Below are 20621 nucleotides of genomic sequence, written 5' to 3'. Positions count from 1 at the left end.
GCTATTATATATATTATTTAGCTTCACAAAATAATCAAAAGCGCGTAAAATTGTAGCAAGAATGATAGCAACATTTCTTTGTTGAACTGAAATTGATGTCTGTGGTAGCTTTCTAGAAACCAGCAAAGGCAATAAAACTTCACTTTCAAAGTTATCGGTTGCCTCGGTAACAACATTGATTTGCACCGAGTAACATTATAAAATGTGGTACCTAAGATTTTTCCTGTCATGATACCAACAAAAGCTTGGAGAACCGGAGAGAAAAACACTTAAATTGTTTACCAGTTGATGTCATAATTATCGAATAAATAAGTAGAAAACTAAGGTCGCAGTCACCTAAGGGATTCGGCTCTTAACATGAGAATAAGAAAAAAAGTAACTAAGGTGCATCCAAGTAGCTAGTAGTATATATAAAACGATTTGTAAACAAACTTGGCGCCATTAACTACCATATTATTGTAGTATATAGGATATGAAATCGTAAAACGATGGAGTCTATCAAAGTACCTAATTACCTACTTTGTGCACTAACGGTATACATGCCTCTCTCGTCAGGTCGGGTCGATCGATCAGATACATCATCTGATTTGTAAGCTGACTTTATGAATTAACTTTAATATACATAAACTATAAACAAAACCAAGAGAAAATCGTCTATGGCCTATAAGTCATTTTAAGTGAATCCATTATAATACGCTTAAAACGTCTTCTATATTTATATGTTTATTATATAGGTAATTTTCAAATAGTAATAAAACCTTTATTATTTAATGTTTAACTCTCTATTGTAGTTATATTAAATATTATTTTAAATACACATAACTTATAAGTGTTTTTTTTGTTTCAGTTTTTCAGTACGTGTTGAGCGAGAATGACCAATACGATGCTCGCGAAGGCGAAGATGTCACAATGCAGTGTCGGTTCGCGCTGGATCCAATACCCAGAGAGTCAATTACCTACTACTGGGTGCGGAACACCTTTAATGATCTCGATAACGTTGCCATCGGCGACGTACCCTTAGAAACTAACTACCAGTAAGTCCTATCATTATATATTTTATTTTTCGATCTGTGTTACGTTACATTGCTTTTCAAAATAAGGGATAGATTGCTAAAGGTCCATTTTAGTATATTTCGTAGCGTTACTGAATTTATATTTCATTTAAAATATATTTATGTTTACATATTGTAATTATGTTTATATGAATAACAGTTTTACATCTTAATCCCTTTAAATAGCACAAAAGATTATATTACTATTTTTTTCATGCTGTTGCTTATGTCTTATTTAAAAGAGTTTATAAAATTTAAATAGATTTTCTGAAATATTTACACGATATGCAAAAGGTTGTCTAGTACGGTTGTTAATGAAAAAGCATGCCTATTTATCCTTTCCAAAACGATCACCCAAGATTGTAATATTTTGGCAAACTGGGGTAAAAACTCTTGGGAAAATCGTAATGATCGTCTTTCAGCCATATCAGATTTATTATTTTCATATATTTTTATTTATTAAATTAAGGTTGGTGCTATTAAAATCTTAAATCGATTCGACATTGTTTACATTCACCTGAACTGAAAGTATCTTTAGCGGATTCCATTTCACTCATGGATCAAGCGCGCTGCTCAATTTCGTCCATTATTATCTTGATTGTTATTTATGTAATATTTTCTAGGCTATCTTTTCTATGGTAATTCGTACACCAAAGACGTATCCCTCTCCACCCCTTTCCTTTATGCGATTTTTTGGAGTTATTAAAAAATATCGAAATCTCGACTACTTTCTAACGACGATTTTGTTAAAATTTATAAAGAAGTTTTTATATGTAGCATTTAAATTAACAAATATAAACCCGTGAATATTGACTTCTCTGTTTCATGAAATCTTAAAACTGTATTATTTAAAAATCTATTTCAATAACCTACAACACCGCCGCCTTCGACGTTTACTTTATGGAAACTGACAACTTACCTACCTATGTATTTTTAGATAGCTTAGATACATTTTTATTAACATAAAAATTATTAACATTAAGTCCTTAAATATATACAAAAGTAGATAAAAAATAGTTACTCTATAAATCTTGACCGCGTGGAATATACGTAATTGAATCACCATACTATATCATTTTCAGAGAAATAAATCATTGTTTTATAAGCAATAACGCCAATAACTCGATAAATTGATCCACGTAGTAGGGAGACCATCGAGTAGTAGGCGAGAGGCGAAAGGCTACAACCGTTACAGTTTCCAAGAACGATTTTATACATTGCTCCATTAGGTCATCACTCATCACTAACCTCAATGCGTTTCTGCAGCATCAGGCCGTTTTATAGATAACTGTTAACTATACTATAAGTGACATTAATTACTGGTAACAGTTATTACTAAACACGGATATAATCATTTTTCAATGCAAATATTAGTTGCAGGTTCACAAAATAATTTATTTGAAATTAAAAAAACTTAAATCAGTAGTTACAGACATCGATAGATATAGTACGCTAAATAATTTTATATAGGTAAGAAACTGTCTGTAAGGCAGATTGAATTTTAAATCTATACACTTAAAGTCGAAAATGGAATGACAGTAAAAGTATGTTCGTGCATTAGTTTGTTCCGAGGCGTACCGTTGACAGGCAGCAGTCCTGCGTTACCGAGTAAGTCGGTGGCTCGAAATACCGGTCGTCGCTCGCGCATTGTCCGCTCCTTGCATGATAATTTTTAATTTATATTCAGCGTAATGGAGTTAGTCTTTGTTTTTTTTTATTTAAATTTCATTCAAATCTCAAGACCATAAGGACGTGTTCGTCTTCTGCTGGACATAGGTTCTTATTCAAACCACGCCTCAGTACCGAATTCCAATTCATAATTTAACAATAACTTGACTGTGGTGGATGTTATTTTTAGTTTTAGAATATGCAAACATAAAATATCTTTATATATCTTATCAAATGGTAAAATTTATTAGACACATTTACTTATTACTCAATGAGCAAAACGTATAATAATTTATTGGATTTGTCAAATAATTTTCTCAAAAGCACGTTGGACATTATATCATCGCTATAAAAATATAAAAAAAATGTTATTATTATTCAAAATATTATTACCTGGTAAAACAAACGGAGTAAGAGAGAAACTGTAAAGTTTTAAGCTGTTGAAATAGGAATGTGTTTCGAAATACAGTTTAAACTAGAAATTATCGTATTTCCAAATGACTCAGTATATTCTATATATTTAATCGAGTTCAACTATAGTAGTTCTAAAAAGTTTAAACTCATATTATCAATCGTTTCGCCCAATTGTTTACTTGGCAGATTTAAGATCACATTGATAGCTATTTATATCCTTTATTTTCACGTGTCACCGCCATCATTGTAAAAAAATTATAATATATCAAACAGACATCGCAATATAAAAGATGAGAGGAATTTACTTAATAAATAGAATCTTTAAAATAGAATTTAGTAACAGATACCCAAATATTTATTTTATTTGTCTAATTCACTTGGTGGTAGGGCTTTGTGCAAGCCCGTCTGGGTAGGTACCACCCACTCATCAGTTATTCTACCGCCAAATAACAGTAATACTTAGTATTGTTGTGTTCCGGTTTTAAAGGTGAGGAGCCAGTTTAACTACAGGCACAAGGGACATAACATCTTAGTTCCCAAGGTTGGTGGCACATTGACGATGTAAGGTAAATGTATCTTACAGTGTCATTGTCTATGGGTGATGGTGACCATTTTCCATCAGGTGGCCCATATGATCGTCCGCCAACCTATACCATAAAAAAAATTATAATAATAATTAATTTAATATTTTTAGGTTATATAAGTAAAACTACAATATATGTAATACACTATAACTTTTTAAATGGCTTTGTTTTAACAAGATATTATTTTAACAGGATAATGTACGCGCCGTCAGAAGGACGATTTGATTTGAAGATAACAAACGTAACGTATGAACGGGACAACGGTCAGTTCGAGTGTCGAGTGAAGGCCGGCGGTTCGGGGCGCACCATGCACTCGCAGGGGTACAACCTCGTGGTACTCACTCAACCGCAGCCTCCAGTGCTGAACACCGGACCACAGGCTCAGGCGCAGGAAGGCAGGCAACTCAACCTGACGTGTTCAAGCGTCGGAGGCTCTCCTAGTCCAATTATAAAGTGAGTCTCATTTACATTATTACAAATATAAAACTAAGTCATTGTGAGGATGAGAACAAATATATTCTGGACCATGCACTCAAATGTACCAATAAATAACTAAATATTTGGTAAAATACTATTTACATGAAAGGCAATTAAAGGCTTAAATTGAAGTAAGATATAAATAACTAATGATATCATTACATAATATTAATAATATAAGTTATTCTATGCGATTGATATTAGTAATAGTTGATGAAAGCGACGTTTATTCATAACATAAACGGAAATAATCTAAATAAATGTCGCGCAATGAGTTACTACGTCCGCTGATGTGGGATATGGCGATTGCTTTCTCGTAGTTATTTTACATGGTAATATTTATAGCATTATTAATTAGGACTCGTAAATAAGTCATGTATCGGCTATTTGTCTGAATTAATTGGCATTATCTGTTATTTCTCGCTTAATAGAACTATCCCACCCAGCATGTCGTTTATACTTAACTCATAGAGCTTAAGTATTGTAACGAGTATATAATAAAAAAAATATTGGAATTAAGACTTAAGCGAAAATGTTTCAAATTGAGGTCTTATTTTGACCAGGCCAAAGTCAGTCTGTTTTCTATAAAAATTTACAGCTGTAACAAAAGTAATCCTATGTTAAAGCATAAGTTCGTAAGAGTTGAGTCAAGATTTGGTATCAACTACACTCAATTTAATTTAGAGACTGCTTTTAAAGTTTAAGTTATAATTCTTATTGTAGATTTTATTACAGTTTAGTAAGTACGAACTATAATTGTATATATTTTAACCAGTCTCAGACCTTTGTTCCAGTCTCCAGAAAAACACACGTTTGTACTTCAAGATTTATTTAGAATCACAATTCACTTGGTACACTTGCCGATGCTCCGAACGGACTAACTGTACATTTCATAATTTCAACTGACAACAACAATTCGTTATAGTGGAGTAACTCATCACGTGTTTACAATCAATTGACAATCTCTTAACATTATAACAAAACTAAGTGCATAAAACATAATAATGTTGTCTTAAATTTTCGCGATTATTACACATTTAAATAAACTGTAGTAGACTGCAGTCTACCCGTGACCACGAACGTTGTAAAGTGCTCGAAACGTCGGGATGCCAAAAATAATTAATATACGCGATTCAAATCCGTTATAACTAGTTTTATTTAAAACATAATAATTTATAATAAATGCTAATATAATAATAATTGGTAATAAATGCTAACAATGTTATATATATTACGTGTGTAGGTGGTATCGCGATGGCTCTATCCGTGCGTTGGACGCTGAGATGATAGTCGGCAAAACTCGCGTGGAGCCCACCGTGGCCGTACTCACGCTCGAGCCGAGCCGCGAAGACGACGGAGCGACCTTTCGATGCGACGTGAAGAATCGCGCCATGCGAGAGGGACAGCAACTGGAGGCGACGGTGGACCTCAGCGTCAACTGTAAGTACTACTAGAACTGGAGTCATTGACACTTCAAATTACATACGTTGTTGAGTGCGGAATTTGCGGGTAGAAAAAGAATAAGAAAACAATCAAAACGATATTATCTCAGTTACAGAGGTATATGCATATAAAATTCATTTGTTGTCTGTCTGTCATTTATAGAGGTATCTGTAATGATAAAACAAAATAGAGAATTCGTGTTATAGAGGTTTGCTTCTTCCCAATAACAGTTATGGAGGAATTTCTCTTATCCAGGTCCCACTTAATATATTTTCGGACTCTATAGACATACTTATGTCTCAATATAAATCTCGATTATTTCAAGTCAAGCTTTTCTAAGCCTTACTTACAATATATCCAAAAAATTAGCCTTCCGGCTCATTTACATTTCTCGGCCACGTTTTTTGTATTTAATGACTGGACTAATTGGTACCCGCTCTCCATCAGTCATTCCGTCACTCCTTTGTACTTTGTGTTTCGGTTTAAATAGTAAATGAGAGTTTAATTAGAGGCACGGATAATATTACGTCGACACGACTTTCTTACAGTCTATAGACTAGGTAAATTTTAGAGGTGATCACGTCATACACACTATGTTGTTCATGTGCCTGTTCACAGTATACAGAGAGTGTACAGTTCATGTTACTAACATTTTTTTATAAAATTGTGTAATACATAATATAAGATAAACTTAAAACTATATTATACACAATTTACCTAAGAATTATAAACATTAAGTCTTATATACAAATAAGAATAGTCACAGTAGAAAAACATTATTTATTGTTTAATACACAATTATATGTATAAAGTATGTATAGCTTCAGAAGTGAAACTATAGGTTCTTTTATTTTTCATTTGTGTTACAATATAATCAACTTCAGTAGGTCTTCACATTTTATCATCAAACATAAATTCACTCACGATACTCGTTCGTTAAATATTATTACTTTTATTCAATTATATATTTATTCTATGCAATCAATCCTTAAATATATGTAATATTTTACTTTGATATAAAAGTATGTGTGGTGACTTACAATATATCTAAAGTCAGATTATTTATAAAAATACGATGAAAAAACCAGAATTGACCATCGTCAATTGATTAGGTAATGCGATTACTTGGAATAATCAATTACATTTTTGTCACGACTATAAAATGACTAAACGATCTAGCAATCCACTGATTGAATCTATTAACTTTAACTGGAAAGTTAAACTTCGAGGGAAATATTAAAAGGCAAATAAAATCGGTTTATAAATATTAGAATATGACACGTATCAAAAACAAATACGGGAATGCATACTTACGACAAGCAACCTTGTTGAGTTATGCAACTCCATTTTAGAAAGGCCGCTTTCAAACTAGACAATACATCAACGAAATATAATGAAATAAAAATAACATAATCAAATAATTTGTCCAAAAAAGTTTTATTGTATTATGAGTACTGACTCATTTAAGGTTGAATCAAAGTTGGATCTTCTTTTAGAACAGCAAAAAGTACCTATAGATTTTGTAAATATTACTTTTATGCCCAATGTGCAGCCAGAGATATACAAATATTCCATTTTTGAAATAAGTTTCCTTTGTTCGCTTTAAGCCTTCGTTTTCATAGAACGATGTAACAATAAATAAACAGGGCGTCAGTTGTATTTGTACACACGGCGTTACTTAAACGTGTAGCGGTTGAATAGTTATACAGTTACTTGTCTCTTTCTCTCATCAGCTGTACAATACGTTTACTGGGAAGGGGAAAAGGTGTAATGCATTTCTAAATCTGTTTTGTCTAAACTACAAATATGTGCTAGTTTCTTGTTTTGAAAGAGACTTCTTTTAACTTATTTCATTTCAATCTAAACTACCATTTACATAAATTGGACCTAAAAATAAGTATAATTTAATGTGACAATTCTAAATTAAATTATTTTTAAATTGTATTGTAGTTACTATTGTAAACTTATGTTTTTGTCAGAGGCGGATTTAAAAAATTGCCGCTAGTAGGCTATTCAATTTTTCCGCCCCTACTGACTTTAAATTTAATACGTTAGTTCACATTCATATTGATTACATTTATTCTGAAATTGCAACTTTAAATTGCAACTACTGTCCTCATTACATCGGCTTTATCCCGTTATTAGTATGATTTTGAACCACTAGTGACGATTATATGGATTACGGGCGTAATGTGTACACATAATTATATATATATATTTTTAAATTTCTCTAAGATTATAACAAATTTGGGCTAAATTTGCCTGTAAATCTGCCGCCCTAGGCTCCAGCCTACTTAGCCTATTGGTAAATCCGCCACTGCAAAACTGATATATTAATATCTTTCCCCGCAATATACTTCATACGATTAGAGATGAACTGGACTAGAAATTAAATTCTGTGAAGTATTAAATCTCTACAGCTTCCTGCCGTTTGAACGCTTACTCTTAGATCACTTTCGAAACTTCGCAACGAATTTTATTGCGATGCTCGTCAATCTAAAACATCAATACAGAGTGATTCAGAACGTAGTCGTATATATATAGAAATATTATCATAGAGAAAAATTAGCTCTCAATCTAAATGTTTAATTATTTGACCCTTATTACCCGTGTAAAGCTAATGTTTAATCCACTTATAAATTGCTAATTTTCTGTTAATGGGTTTAATTTCAATAAGGATATCATCTTTTATTATTCATTGTCAATTCCTTGTTTTACAGTACTGTAAATGAATAAAACAAATACAAACACAAAATAATGTAACTCATAACGATATTCGTGAAAGAAAATTTCACAAAAGCATTCTTATCTTTCATAACCGTGCAGATTTCCCCACAGTTATGAAATCGACTCCCAATGTTTTTCTCTTTGTTTACGCTGAAGACGCTACTTGGAACTGCCAACGTAACAGCCAATACACACCAGTTGCTATCTAAACAATCAAAGATACGTGTTTATTGTTTCGATTCGATTCAATCGATCGAGTAATTTAATGCTTATTCGATTGCTACTTTATAAATCGTTAAAATTATTACCTACTTATATTGTATTTCCAAATTCCAATAAAGGCGATTGGTTTGACAGTATAACAGTTGAAATACCGTTCTATTATTTAGCGGCTTTCAAAGTGGTTGTATGTGCACACACTTAATAAATCACTTCCGTCGTTTTGGTTGACACTTATTACCACTATATGGTTGTTGCCATAAACCATAGCAAAAATCAATTTATATTTTTCACTGACCTATGTAGGTATATTAAAAGTAACCAAAGCTCGCTATTCAGAAATCAGCTACTTCATTACATTTTCAGTACAAAGTATCATACATTTTTTTACCGTTAACAGTGGTTAATATAAAAACCCTTACCTATAAAAATATATATGTCATACTGGTCGATCAGTTATTCAGTCTGTTCAAACAAATTTAACGATATCATTTTTTATACACATACTTTTACTATTAATTATGTCATTTTAAAAGTAAGATACTAGATGTGAAGATTAATGTACTGTAAGTATGTTATATCTATACCTAAGTTTTTTTTTCATATAGTTATTGTGTTATTTTTAATATATATTTCCATATAAACCTTCACGTCAATAATCGACTGTCTTTTAAATGCGGTCACTCGCGAGGTGAATCGTATTATAACGACGGAAAATAATTCGATCGTGTACATGAGCTTGCAACATTATAAAAATACCTTTTAAATTCAAGCAGACGTTACTTTCTCTCGTTGAGATTAAAAAAAACTAGTTTGCAACGCCTTGGATTTAGATAAAAACACTAAAAAAATGATTGATTATTGATGGGACGATTTTCTCTTTATATATATTTTTTTATTGATTTGACATTCAAGGACTTGTATGTTATTTATTTATTTATATTATGAATGTTTCTTTGTGTCACAAGCGGTTGTAAGCTATCCACATATTAATAAGTTGAAACAGTATAGTTGTTTTGATATTTACGTGAAGGTTTCTGCTGCTAGCAGTATGTATCACCTTACAAATGTCCCAAACAAGTCATGTTTTTTTACAAGACCACAAAACAGGCACACACTTGGTTTAAATATTTTTTACTTTCATATCATATCATAAAATCGAGTCTCAGACTTATAGGACAGTCATGTTATATATTTAATACACTTTTGTATTTCTCTCCGTACGAAACGTAAAGTCACTATTTTCGTTCTGACCGTTAAAAGTGTAAAAGTCTTTTTCACTTAAAGTAGAACTCGCTATGAAATGAGGAGTTTTGTTTGTGCTCCGTATGCTGCGAGAAAAGCAAATATCCTATAAAGAGATTCCTTTAAAAAGCCAAGGGGCTTCGAGAAATACGAGCTTTAAGAGCTTTCTTCATATACATGAAACCTAGATTGTAGAAACAGTGTAGATGAGACTTCGTTTTGTTTAAGCGAAATCTTTCCGGCTTAATTTTGAAAATCGAATACTTTATTGACATATACAAACTCTTTCAATAGTTTTGTCTATAAATATAACAGTGCTCTGGTTAACCAAACGATGGTCTAGAATAAAATACAAAGAATGTGAACGAGTTCTGGGAGTCCCTTAGTAAATAGTATTGTACATTGTATAAATAATGACTAGTCTCAAGGTAAAGTGTAAACACGTTATAGGTCTGCCCATTCGCTTCAAGTACAATGTTTCACCTGCCGAGGTCAAATGTACTCCTGTTGGCCAAAAAAGGAAAGGGACGGACAGAGCTCAGACGAAACCTGCTCTTAATACAAAAATACATTTTACTAAAAAAAAAAAAAAAATTGAATACAGACATTTTCGGTTACATTGACTTTCATATTAATCGTTCAAATTAGTTATGATTTTTAATTAAAATGTCCTTTTTTTATATACTAGATTCTATATTCGTATTGCAATGACGTATAAAGGAATAAAAGAACATAAATACGCAATAATTACATTGACATATATCATTCATGATAAATTTATATTGTGTTATATAGTAAATGTATTTAAGTGCTTTTTTTCGCGTGTAAGGTCCGGTGGAACTTAAATTTGTTTCACACTAAATTAGATCAAATATCAACGGTTATTACTTTCGCATTTATAATATTAGTCTATTTATGTAACTGTATATATATGAACTATGTAATACATAATGAAATAAACGTGTATAGTACGATATTACTTAGATGTAGCATCGGTAAATTCAATTAAACCGATTACTGCCGATTTATGCAATCAATAGAAATAGCCCCCTATCGCGCCATTCGATGCTATTCGCTATAGATTCTTATTATTCTGTAAATTGACGAATATATTATGTCATATGATATTATAAGTTATTACGTTTGAGTAAAGATTATATTCACATAAGAAATAAATATTGATAATTTGGGATAGCGTACTAAATACGGGTGTGATCGGTTTTACGAATTTTTCGAAATTTTAGTCTAAGTTGTGTCATAATATACCGGGAACGGATCAAGTGAGTGTTCCTATTTTAGTTACACGTGCTCCGAAGCCAGTTAAATTATGCCTATTACAGTTCGTTTTATATTGATGTAAACATTTATCTCATGCAATTCCGGGCTTCCTATTTATCTAACCTGTAATAACTGCCAGATGTCGGTAATATTTGTAATAAGATGACCTAAATGAAAAACACGAACCAGCTATATCAGGCTATCCGTTCTAATTCTGACACTTACTGTAAACAGTGCTTTGAACTGCGTATACAGAAAACGATTGCGTCCGTTTTCTATTCAATCTATCTATACAAAACATTGCGTGTTTACGTTTAAACGTTAAACGACGCCGGTTTTGGAATTTAAGTTATCTAATAAACTATGTTTGTCCATAATGCCTGAAAATGTTAATAGAATCCCAAAACCATCATACATTTCAATGTATATCACATTTTTTATTTGACACACAACAATATTAAGTATTGCTTTTTGATAGTAGATTTTATGAGTGAATGATTCTCAAATGGGCTTATACAATGCCCTACCAACAAGTTTAATTTTAATTAAATTAAATTAATTAAAATGTTATATTTTGCGCAGATTTTCCGCGAGTTGAAATCGGCCCTGAAAATCCCTTGCGAGTCGAAGTAGATGGAACTGCAAACATGGTTTGCAAAGTGGACGCGAAGCCTAAAGTGAGCGGCGTGAGATGGACGAGGGAAGGAAAATATATATCAAATTCATTCAACCATATGATTCAAAGAGTGACGGTGCAGGACGCGGGCAAATATATCTGTAGCGCCGACAACGGACTCGGCCATCCCGGCGAGAACGAAATATACTTGGACGTTCTTTATCCCCCTAATGTCGTCGTGGATTCGAAAACTTACGAAGCAGAAGAAGGCGGGAACGTCGAAATTAAGTGCGAAGTATCATCAAACCCTGAACCCATTTCGATAGAGTGGACTATGGAGGGTCGCAATGATTTCCGTCAGAAAGGAAACACTTTATTACTCACCAGAGTAAACGCTGACATGGCGGGAACTTACGTCTGTCGTGCTGTAAATGTTATATCAACGAGCACCGGCAACAAAGTGGAACGAGCGGGCAGCGCATCCGTAGCTGTACTCGTGAGGCATAAACCTGGTCAGTCGTATATAAGTCCCGAAAATCCTGTAGCGCAGGAAGGCATGGGAGTGACTTTAACGTGCAGCGCTAAACCTCCCGGCTGGCCGGTGCCCCAGTATCGCTGGTTCCGTGAAATCGAAATGGAAGTTGGTGACTTAAAGCCGTCGGTTCTCGCCACCGGGAATAAGTACGTAATACCGAGTGCACACCTCGGCAGCGAGGGTGTGTACCACTGCCAGGCAACTAATGAGCTCGGTCACAGCGAACTCGCTACCGTTAACCTAGAAGTACATCAGCCTCCTCGGTTTCAGTCTAAATTGCAGCCGCACATGATTAAAAATTCAGGCGAAAGGAACTTCTCTCTGACCTGTGTCGTCCTCGGCAAGCCTTTACCTACTGTGAAGTGGTACAAAGATAATTCCGAAATACGCCCTGACGCTAATCTGTATGAAGTTAAGACGGAGATCAATAAGAGTAGGAACGCCGTGTTTAACATACAAAGTGTCCTCTGGTTCCACGGAAGAGCGAGGCCGAATGGTGATGATCTGCTGCCAGCTGATAGAGGCGTATACTCCTGCTCCTTTGAAAACGAAGTTAAGAAAGTCGATTCCTCTATGCAGCTACGAATTGAACGTAAGTAGCCGAGCTTCTGTTTTCCCATAACAAACTTTTATTTAATATAATAAAACAATTAAATAAATATATTAGATTGTGTTCTCACCAGCCACAAAAAATTGATCAAAATTTAACCCACATACTAAAGCTTAAGTTAACTAAAATTAGAAAAAAGTTTTCCCGGCTTCAAATACAATAGTAATCCCATTGTTTTTAAGAGATGTAATGTAATAGGATGCTTAAATATCGGCATCAAAATAGATTGTTCTTAATTGTCAGGCATACATTTAATGACTATATAGACGTCAAGGAAGCAAAACTGAAGCGAAGGTTATAAAATGTAGTCTCCTTATGTTTTAGTTTACATATAAGTTTCAATATTCATCCTCCTTTCACTCCAATGAGTATGAGACAAATTTGGAATGTTTTTATTAATTTTTAATTTGTTATTAAATTACAGACGAACCGATATCTGTCAGACAGCAAAAGAAAGTCGCCTACGATTTGATGGAAAATGCTGAAATATCATGTCGGGTACAAGCCTACCCTAAGCCTGAGTTTCAGTGGTTCTACGGCGCGACGCCTGCGCCGCTGCAGATAACGAACGACGGCCATTACGAGATCATCACGACGACGGACGAAAACGATTCCTACTTAAGCGTGCTGATGATTCGGAGCGTAAGAGCTCGAGATTACGGCGATTATTATTGCAAAGTGAAAAATTCATTGGGTAATATCAGTCCCCAAATTCGCTTGCAATCCAAAGGCGCCCCGGAGCCACCGAAAAATTTAGCCAGTCAGAAAGTCGACGCGACCTACGTCACGTTAAAGTGGGAGGAGGGTTTTAATGGCGGGCTGACGAGTACGAAATATTTCGTCTGGTACCGCCGCGTACGAAACTCAGCGAATGGGGATCATTGCGGCGCCAAACAAAGCGATGCCTTCGATTGGAAAGAGTACGACTGCGGCCGGTCCAACCCCTGCAACGTGACTCATCTCGACCAACACAATTCTTACTATTTCAAGGTAAGCAACTGCAACATATCTAAACTATATTAATAAAACGCACTATGCTGGTATAGTATGACACAAATTAGATGTAGCATCGGAAAATGCAATGGAATGAAAATAAAACCGATTACTGCCGATTTACACAACCAATACAAATAGCTCCCTATCGCGCTATTCGACGCTATTGGTCGCTATAGATTCACGCGTCAGAGAAAGCAAGTGCATTTAAATCGACTCGTTAAATTGACGAATATATTGGGTCATATGATATTACAAGTTATTACGTTTGTGTAAAGATTATATTCGCATCAGAAATAAATTTTGACAATTTGGGATAGCGTGCTCAATTCGGATGTGATCGGTTTTACGAATTTTGCCGATGCGACATCTAAGTTGTGTCGTACTATATTTTTCTATTTATTATCATATTATTACGTATAATTTACAATGTTCTAAATATGAAATGTTCTTAGCGAATTTCCGAAAAAAATTAACCTAAATTTTTATTATTAATGCTACCAGCATGTGACCTATGTGTTCAAGGTAAAATTTTACTGTTCTTACTTAATGTGATTTTTTTTCAAAATGTTTATTTAATTTAATAAAATTACGTTTACCAGGTTAAGGCGGTTAACACGAAAGGGCAGAGTAATTATTCGAATGAAATATCGGTGACGACGAAGGTGGATAGAATAATACCTCCGGATACAGTTACATACAATCCCAGTACGAGAATGGTTCGCTTTACTGTGGCGGCGACCTGCCTGCCTCTCGTGGGGGTCATCGAGAAACTAATGGGCTCGGATGGATGGCAGGTAAATACAACTCCATTGATTGAAAATACACGTGTTATTACTAAGGTAATTAGTGATTGTATTAATGTCGAAAACGATTAGTCATTTTCAAATGAGCTTAATACAAAATTGGTATCGGCTATACGTTTAATTTCAATCAATGACAATAATTTTAAAGCCAAAAGCTACAGCACAAATCTTGTTTCGTTTCGATTGTATTATAATAGTTAATATGAATATTTACATAGAAGTATTTAAATATATATTTGTAATAATTAAAATACACAAAAACTTCGACCGATACACGAAAACTAATTTGAAAATATTTATATCATTGAAATATTAATACTTCAAGTATTCATTTGGTACCGTAAAACTTGTCTGCTAAGCATCAGTACTTTGCACTGTTGTGATGTATGATGTTGTGACGTTTTGAAGGGCGAATGAGCCAGTGTAACAGCAGACATAAGATAAATCGGTAGTCACTTGGATCCCAAGGTCGGATGTAAGGAATAATTAAAATTCCTCACGCAACCGATGCCTACGTGCGTAGGTGTAGGTAACGAATTACGGGTGGCCCATTTGCACGTTAGCTAAAAACAAAACCGTATAGTAGGACACAAATTAGATGTAACATCGGAAAATGCAATGGAATGAAATTAAAACCGATTACTGCCGATTTACACAACCAATAGAAATAGCTCCCTATCGCGCCATTCGACGCTATTCGTCGCTATAGATTCACGCGTCAGAGAAAGCAAGTGCATGTAAAAAAACGCGTCAAATTGACGAATATATTCGGTCATATGATATTACAAGTTATTACATTTGTGCAAAGATCATATTCGCATGAGAAATAAATATTGATAATTTGGTATGGGGTACTCAATTCGGATGTGATCGGTTTTACGAATTTTGCCGATGCGACATCTAAGTTGTGTCGTACTATACCGGTATAATGGAACGCTTTGTCGCGCAGGTGGTAGATACGATGGCGCTGTCGGCGGCGGGCACGGCGCAGCAGGAGCGCCAGCTGGAACTCCCCGCGCCCAAGCGCGCGCGCGCCGGCCAGCCGCCCGCCGACGCCGACCTGCGCCTGCGCATGCGCCTGTGCCTGCAGACCAACCAGAACGTGTGCAGCGACAACGTCGACGCGCAAAGTAACTACTCCTCATAGTAGTAACAGCCTGTAAATTCCCACTGCTGGGCTAAAGGCCTCCTCTCCCTTTGAGGAGAAGGTTTGGAACATATTCCACCACGCTGTTCCAATGCGGGTTGGTGGAATACACATGTGGCAGAATTTCTATGAAATTTGTCACATGCAGGTTTCCTCACGATGTTTTCCTTCACCGCTGAGCACGAGATGAATTATAAAGACAAATTAAGCACATGAATCAGCGGTGCTTGCCTGGGTTTGAACCCGCAATCATCGGTTAAGATGCACGCGTTCTAACCACTGGGCCATCTCGACTCCTAATAATGTTACTGTTGTTGTTGTAATGTTAATGTTAAACTACTCCTCATAATGTTGCCTTAAATTTTCGCGATTATTACACATTTAAATAAAACTAGTTATAACGGATTTTAATCGCGTATAATAGGTTGGGGAAAAAGTTTCTTCGTATTTTATATGAAAATTCAAAAAGTTTTTTTTATAGTTTATTTACATTTGACTAAAGTATGTAGGTGCCATTTTGTTCCATAACTTTTTGCCATCTTGTTGGTAGTGACATGATCCCATTGCTGTAAAAATTTTGGGGCTTCTGATCGAAAAACTGCGACAAGTGGTTTTGGCAGTCCTCTCGTGATGTTAACCTGACACTGCCTAAGGAATTCTGCAGAGACCGAAACAGATGAATATCTGAAGGTGCAAGGTCAGGACTATACGGCGGATGCATTAATACCTCCCAGCCAAACTCTCGTAATTTTTGTTGAGTGGCTAAAGATGTGTGAGGTCTAGCGTTGTCATGGTGAAAAACCACACCCCTTCTGTTGATCAATTCTGGCCGCTTTCTCTCAATTTCTTGCTTCAATCTCATCAATTGTTCGCAATACAGTTCTGAATCGATGGTCCTGCCGGGCGGTAACAGCTCATAATGAATGATGCCCTTCCAATCCCACCATACACACAGCATTACCTTGTTGCGAGTTAATCCGGGTTTTGCCACAGTGTGTGAAGCTTGTCTTGTCGTATGTGATCCACTTTTCATCACCAGTTATTAGCTTCTTCAAAAATGGTTCGGTTTCATTACGTCGTAATAAAGAATCACAAATGAGTACACGGTTCATTAGGTTTCTTTCAGTGAGTTCATGAGGCACCCATATATCGAGCTTTTTTGTGTACCCAGCTTTATTCAAATGAGTCAAAACCGTTTTGTTATCAATTGCCAGTTCTTCAGCTAGATCGTAACTACTAATATGCCGATCTTGCTCCACTTTTTCAAAAATGGCATCAATTTTGTTCGTAACAGGGCGACCAGAGCGAGATGCATCTTTGATATCAAAATTTCCGGCTTGAAAACGCTTAAACCAAACTTGCGCTACTCTCACAGATACATTAGGTCCATAAACATCACAATTTTTTTTCGCGGCTTGAGTTGCATTTTTACCTTTTTTATAGTAAAATTTTAAAATGTATCAAATTTCTTCTTTAGATTCACTCATTTTAACAACAACAAAAACAAATGAAAATCACACAAATTCCTAATTTGAATTTGGAAGTGCCTTCTTTAAAATTAAAACTTTTTAATGATACCAAAACCAGCCAGATACAAATGGTATAGCCAAAGAGATTTTATTACAAGTTCATACATACTATATGCGAAAAGACTTTTTCCCCAACCTAATATTTTGGACATCTCGACGTTTCGAGCACTTTACGGCGTTCGTGGTCACGGGTAGACTACCCGTCTACTACGAGTCAGTTTTATTTAAATAACTATTACTCGTTTTCTCCTTCCATATCCGTTAGCGGCTTCAAAAATGTAGTCTCATCTTTTGCTCATGTAAACGCAGTCATTGTTCACATGCCGTTAACATCATTTTTAATAAAATCAGTCAAGACCATATCGTGACATCATCATGAATACCGAGCATTTAGATTGAATAGATTTGACCGACTTCCCCGAGTGTACGTAATTATAATATTTAAGGAAATTTGGATTAATTTATTGTTTTTTTTTTCAGTCGGTACATCGTTCGCAGAAGAATCAATAACATTGACGACATCTACACTCGTCGCAATAATAATCTCGAGTCTCGTCTTCCTCCTGTGTTTGAGTCTTTTGGTTATATTTTGTCGCTGCAAACGCAACGAAAATAAGAAAGAAACGTCAAAAGACTACGAAATGGATTCCATGCGATCACCGATGGGTTCGCCTCAGAATCAAGCACCGCCGCCTTATTATCCCAGCACCGGCATGGAAAATAAGGCCCTCGAAAATTCTATGGACATACCACTCACGATGGACGACTCCAAGAACACTGTGTATGCGACACAAGGAGGCTATGGCTACCACATCGCTCCCCACACGCAAACACATCCCGGACAGAACATGACGAATACAGATTGTAAGTAAACAACTTATTATTTTTCTGGCTTTAACTGTCCGTATTAGTCCAAAAAGGTTATTCATGTAAATTGAACCTTCAACCAAACAATGCATGAAACAAATTGAAAGCTTCATAAAAAAAATAACGTGTGCATGTCAATTCAAACCTGATCGATTTTAAAATAATTAACGATATAAAATTTCTTCTCATGCACGCACAAAGGACTAACCAGTAGTGACAGCGTAGAGGGTAACACTAAAAAGTGTACAGTAAAAGTCTGTTTGCACGAAGAATCGTGCAATAATTTACGCAAGAATACAATTCCTAAAACGAAATTTATTATAGGGGTGAATATGGGGTACATTGAAAATAGCTACGCTAATAGCAACAACGGAGGCAGCGTCAACTCGCAGGACTCGCTGTGGCAAATGAAGATGGCCGCGGCTAACAACCCACCTGGAATATCTCCCCACCAGATGATCGACCGACAGAGCAATTATGGGTAAGTGTACACGGGTGCTCGAGAGATGTATAGGAGATTTATCGTTTTGTTATAAATGGATGGTCTATATTGTTCAACAAGGCAGCCTGTAAATTCCCACTGCTGGTCTAAAGGCCTCCTCTCCCTTTGAGGAGAAGGTTTGAAACATATTCCACCACGCTGTTCCAATGCGGGTTGGTGGAATACACATGTGGCAGAATTTCTATGAAATTTGTCACACGCAGGTTTCCTCACGATGTTTTCCTTCACCGCTGAGTACGAGATGAATTATAAAGACAAATTAAGCACATGAATCAGAAGATGCACGCGGTCTAACCACTGGGCCATCTCGACTCCATTTGTTGTTCATTTAATATTAATAACTAACACGATATAGATATGATCCCATCGCACACGGCGGCTACGGAACAATCGACGACTACGCCTCCTACCCCCCTCTGCCCCACGGGACACAACTACCTGCACCGGATTATGGACTACGTAACTCTCAAAATCCTTCGAGACAGGACTACTGCTCTGATCCCTACGCCTCCGTTCACAAGCCCAAGAAACGCATGGACCAACATATCGGTATGTACTTTAATCTCTATACATGACATTCGCATAATGGACTGGACTATTAACGCCCAGCTAAGATATAGAATCTCGAATCTGGGCCCTTACTTTTTAACATTGTGTAGTCGAGTTATTCCGTAGAATAGGCTATTTGACTGGTTTTTAAAATCCATTTTATATTATATAGTAGATGTTAAGGAACCCAGTAAAAGTTGTTTTTTTTATTTCTAGTACATATTTGCCGAAACATATCATATTAAAAATTCCATATTTAAGTAACGCGCGAAAACGCTACTTGGATAATATGGCGCTGCAATGGGGTCGGTGACGTCACTTTGCTGTATTTTAATCTGTCGTATATAAAGCAAAGTTTACAAGAAAGTGACTTCATCATAAGCCCGGCCAATCAGGAGCGTTTTGTGTCACGTGACAAACGTTTGAAAATTTGCATTTTTATTTATTGATTTTTGAATAAATTAAGTATTATTTTCAAGTTTCGTTAGTAAATAACCATTTCTAAACTCATAATATACACTGATTACAATAATTCGCATTTTCAAATAGCCTATTACGTTAAGTTCTCCTAGACAAATGTAAAGGGATATATAGTATATATATAGTATGCTAACCGTGTCCGTGGCGCCGCAGAGTCGCCGTACCACGAGGTGAGCGGGCTGCCGGACGGTTATGCGGGCGACGACGCGGCGGGCGAGGACAAGCCGCCGCACCTGTCGCTGAGCTACGACGAGTCGCTGGAGTCCGGATACTCCACGCCCAACTCGCGCGCGCGACGCGTCATCCGCGAGATCATCGTGTAGCCGCCGTCGAACGATTCCTGGAACACTCGCATCTGACTTCAATCGATTCCTGGAACACTCGCATCTGACTTTGACTCGATCGGCTATAAATTAAGTAAGCTACCGCAACCGAGTTAGCGATTGAAAATTATAAACCACCGACCTAATGTGGGTAGCTAATGATTACTACTCTCGTCGCCTTTCGAAGGTGAATATTCTATTTGTTTTATGATCTTATTGTGGGGATACCCTCTACTCGACTAGGAATACTCGTTTTGCCCGGGAGCTGAGGGCGGAATGTTAGCTAATAATGAGAAGTAAGGGGGCGCGGAAATCTTAGATCTCGGTCGCTGCGACCGAATGGCGAGGCTGGCGCTGAGTATGAGTAAGATAAAATTAATTAATGAGACTGTCTCCGAATACTTCATATAGCTGCGTGTAAATACATTTACGCATTAGATAAGTGATAAGCTAGAAATAAATCTTCAAAATTATTAATTAGTTTCTTTTTGTATTTTTTTTAAACTACTTTTATTTATTTTTCAAATAATGAAATGTTTAATTTTTTAAACATTTTC

General features: G+C 35.7%; 1 protein-coding gene across 1 annotated transcript in view; it reads left to right on the top strand.

Annotated features, from left to right (window-relative positions):
• The window catches only part of LOC124531650 (hemicentin-2-like), a 36174-nt gene extending 15630 nt beyond the window's left edge, over nucleotides 1–20544 (top strand). The window contains exons 2-12 of the mRNA XM_047106124.1: nucleotides 848–1034; nucleotides 3911–4171; nucleotides 5439–5635; nucleotides 11690–12850; nucleotides 13293–13858; nucleotides 14464–14658; nucleotides 15617–15797; nucleotides 17824–18207; nucleotides 18535–18691; nucleotides 19068–19261; nucleotides 19895–20544. Coding sequence (XP_046962080.1) covers nucleotides 848–1034; nucleotides 3911–4171; nucleotides 5439–5635; nucleotides 11690–12850; nucleotides 13293–13858; nucleotides 14464–14658; nucleotides 15617–15797; nucleotides 17824–18207; nucleotides 18535–18691; nucleotides 19068–19261; nucleotides 19895–20064 — 3653 coding nt within the window. The 3' untranslated portion in view covers nucleotides 20065–20544. The remainder of the gene's footprint in view (nucleotides 1–847; nucleotides 1035–3910; nucleotides 4172–5438; nucleotides 5636–11689; nucleotides 12851–13292; nucleotides 13859–14463; nucleotides 14659–15616; nucleotides 15798–17823; nucleotides 18208–18534; nucleotides 18692–19067; nucleotides 19262–19894) is intronic.
• The last annotated feature ends 77 nt before the right edge of the window (nucleotides 20545–20621 follow it).

Source organism: Vanessa cardui, chromosome 8, assembly GCF_905220365.1.
Source record: "Vanessa cardui chromosome 8, ilVanCard2.1, whole genome shotgun sequence".
In the NCBI taxonomy this organism is placed as follows: domain Eukaryota; kingdom Metazoa; phylum Arthropoda; class Insecta; order Lepidoptera; family Nymphalidae; genus Vanessa; species Vanessa cardui.
The sequence above is the reverse complement of the archived record's forward strand: the minus strand, read 5'-3'. Positions and strand labels throughout refer to the sequence as shown.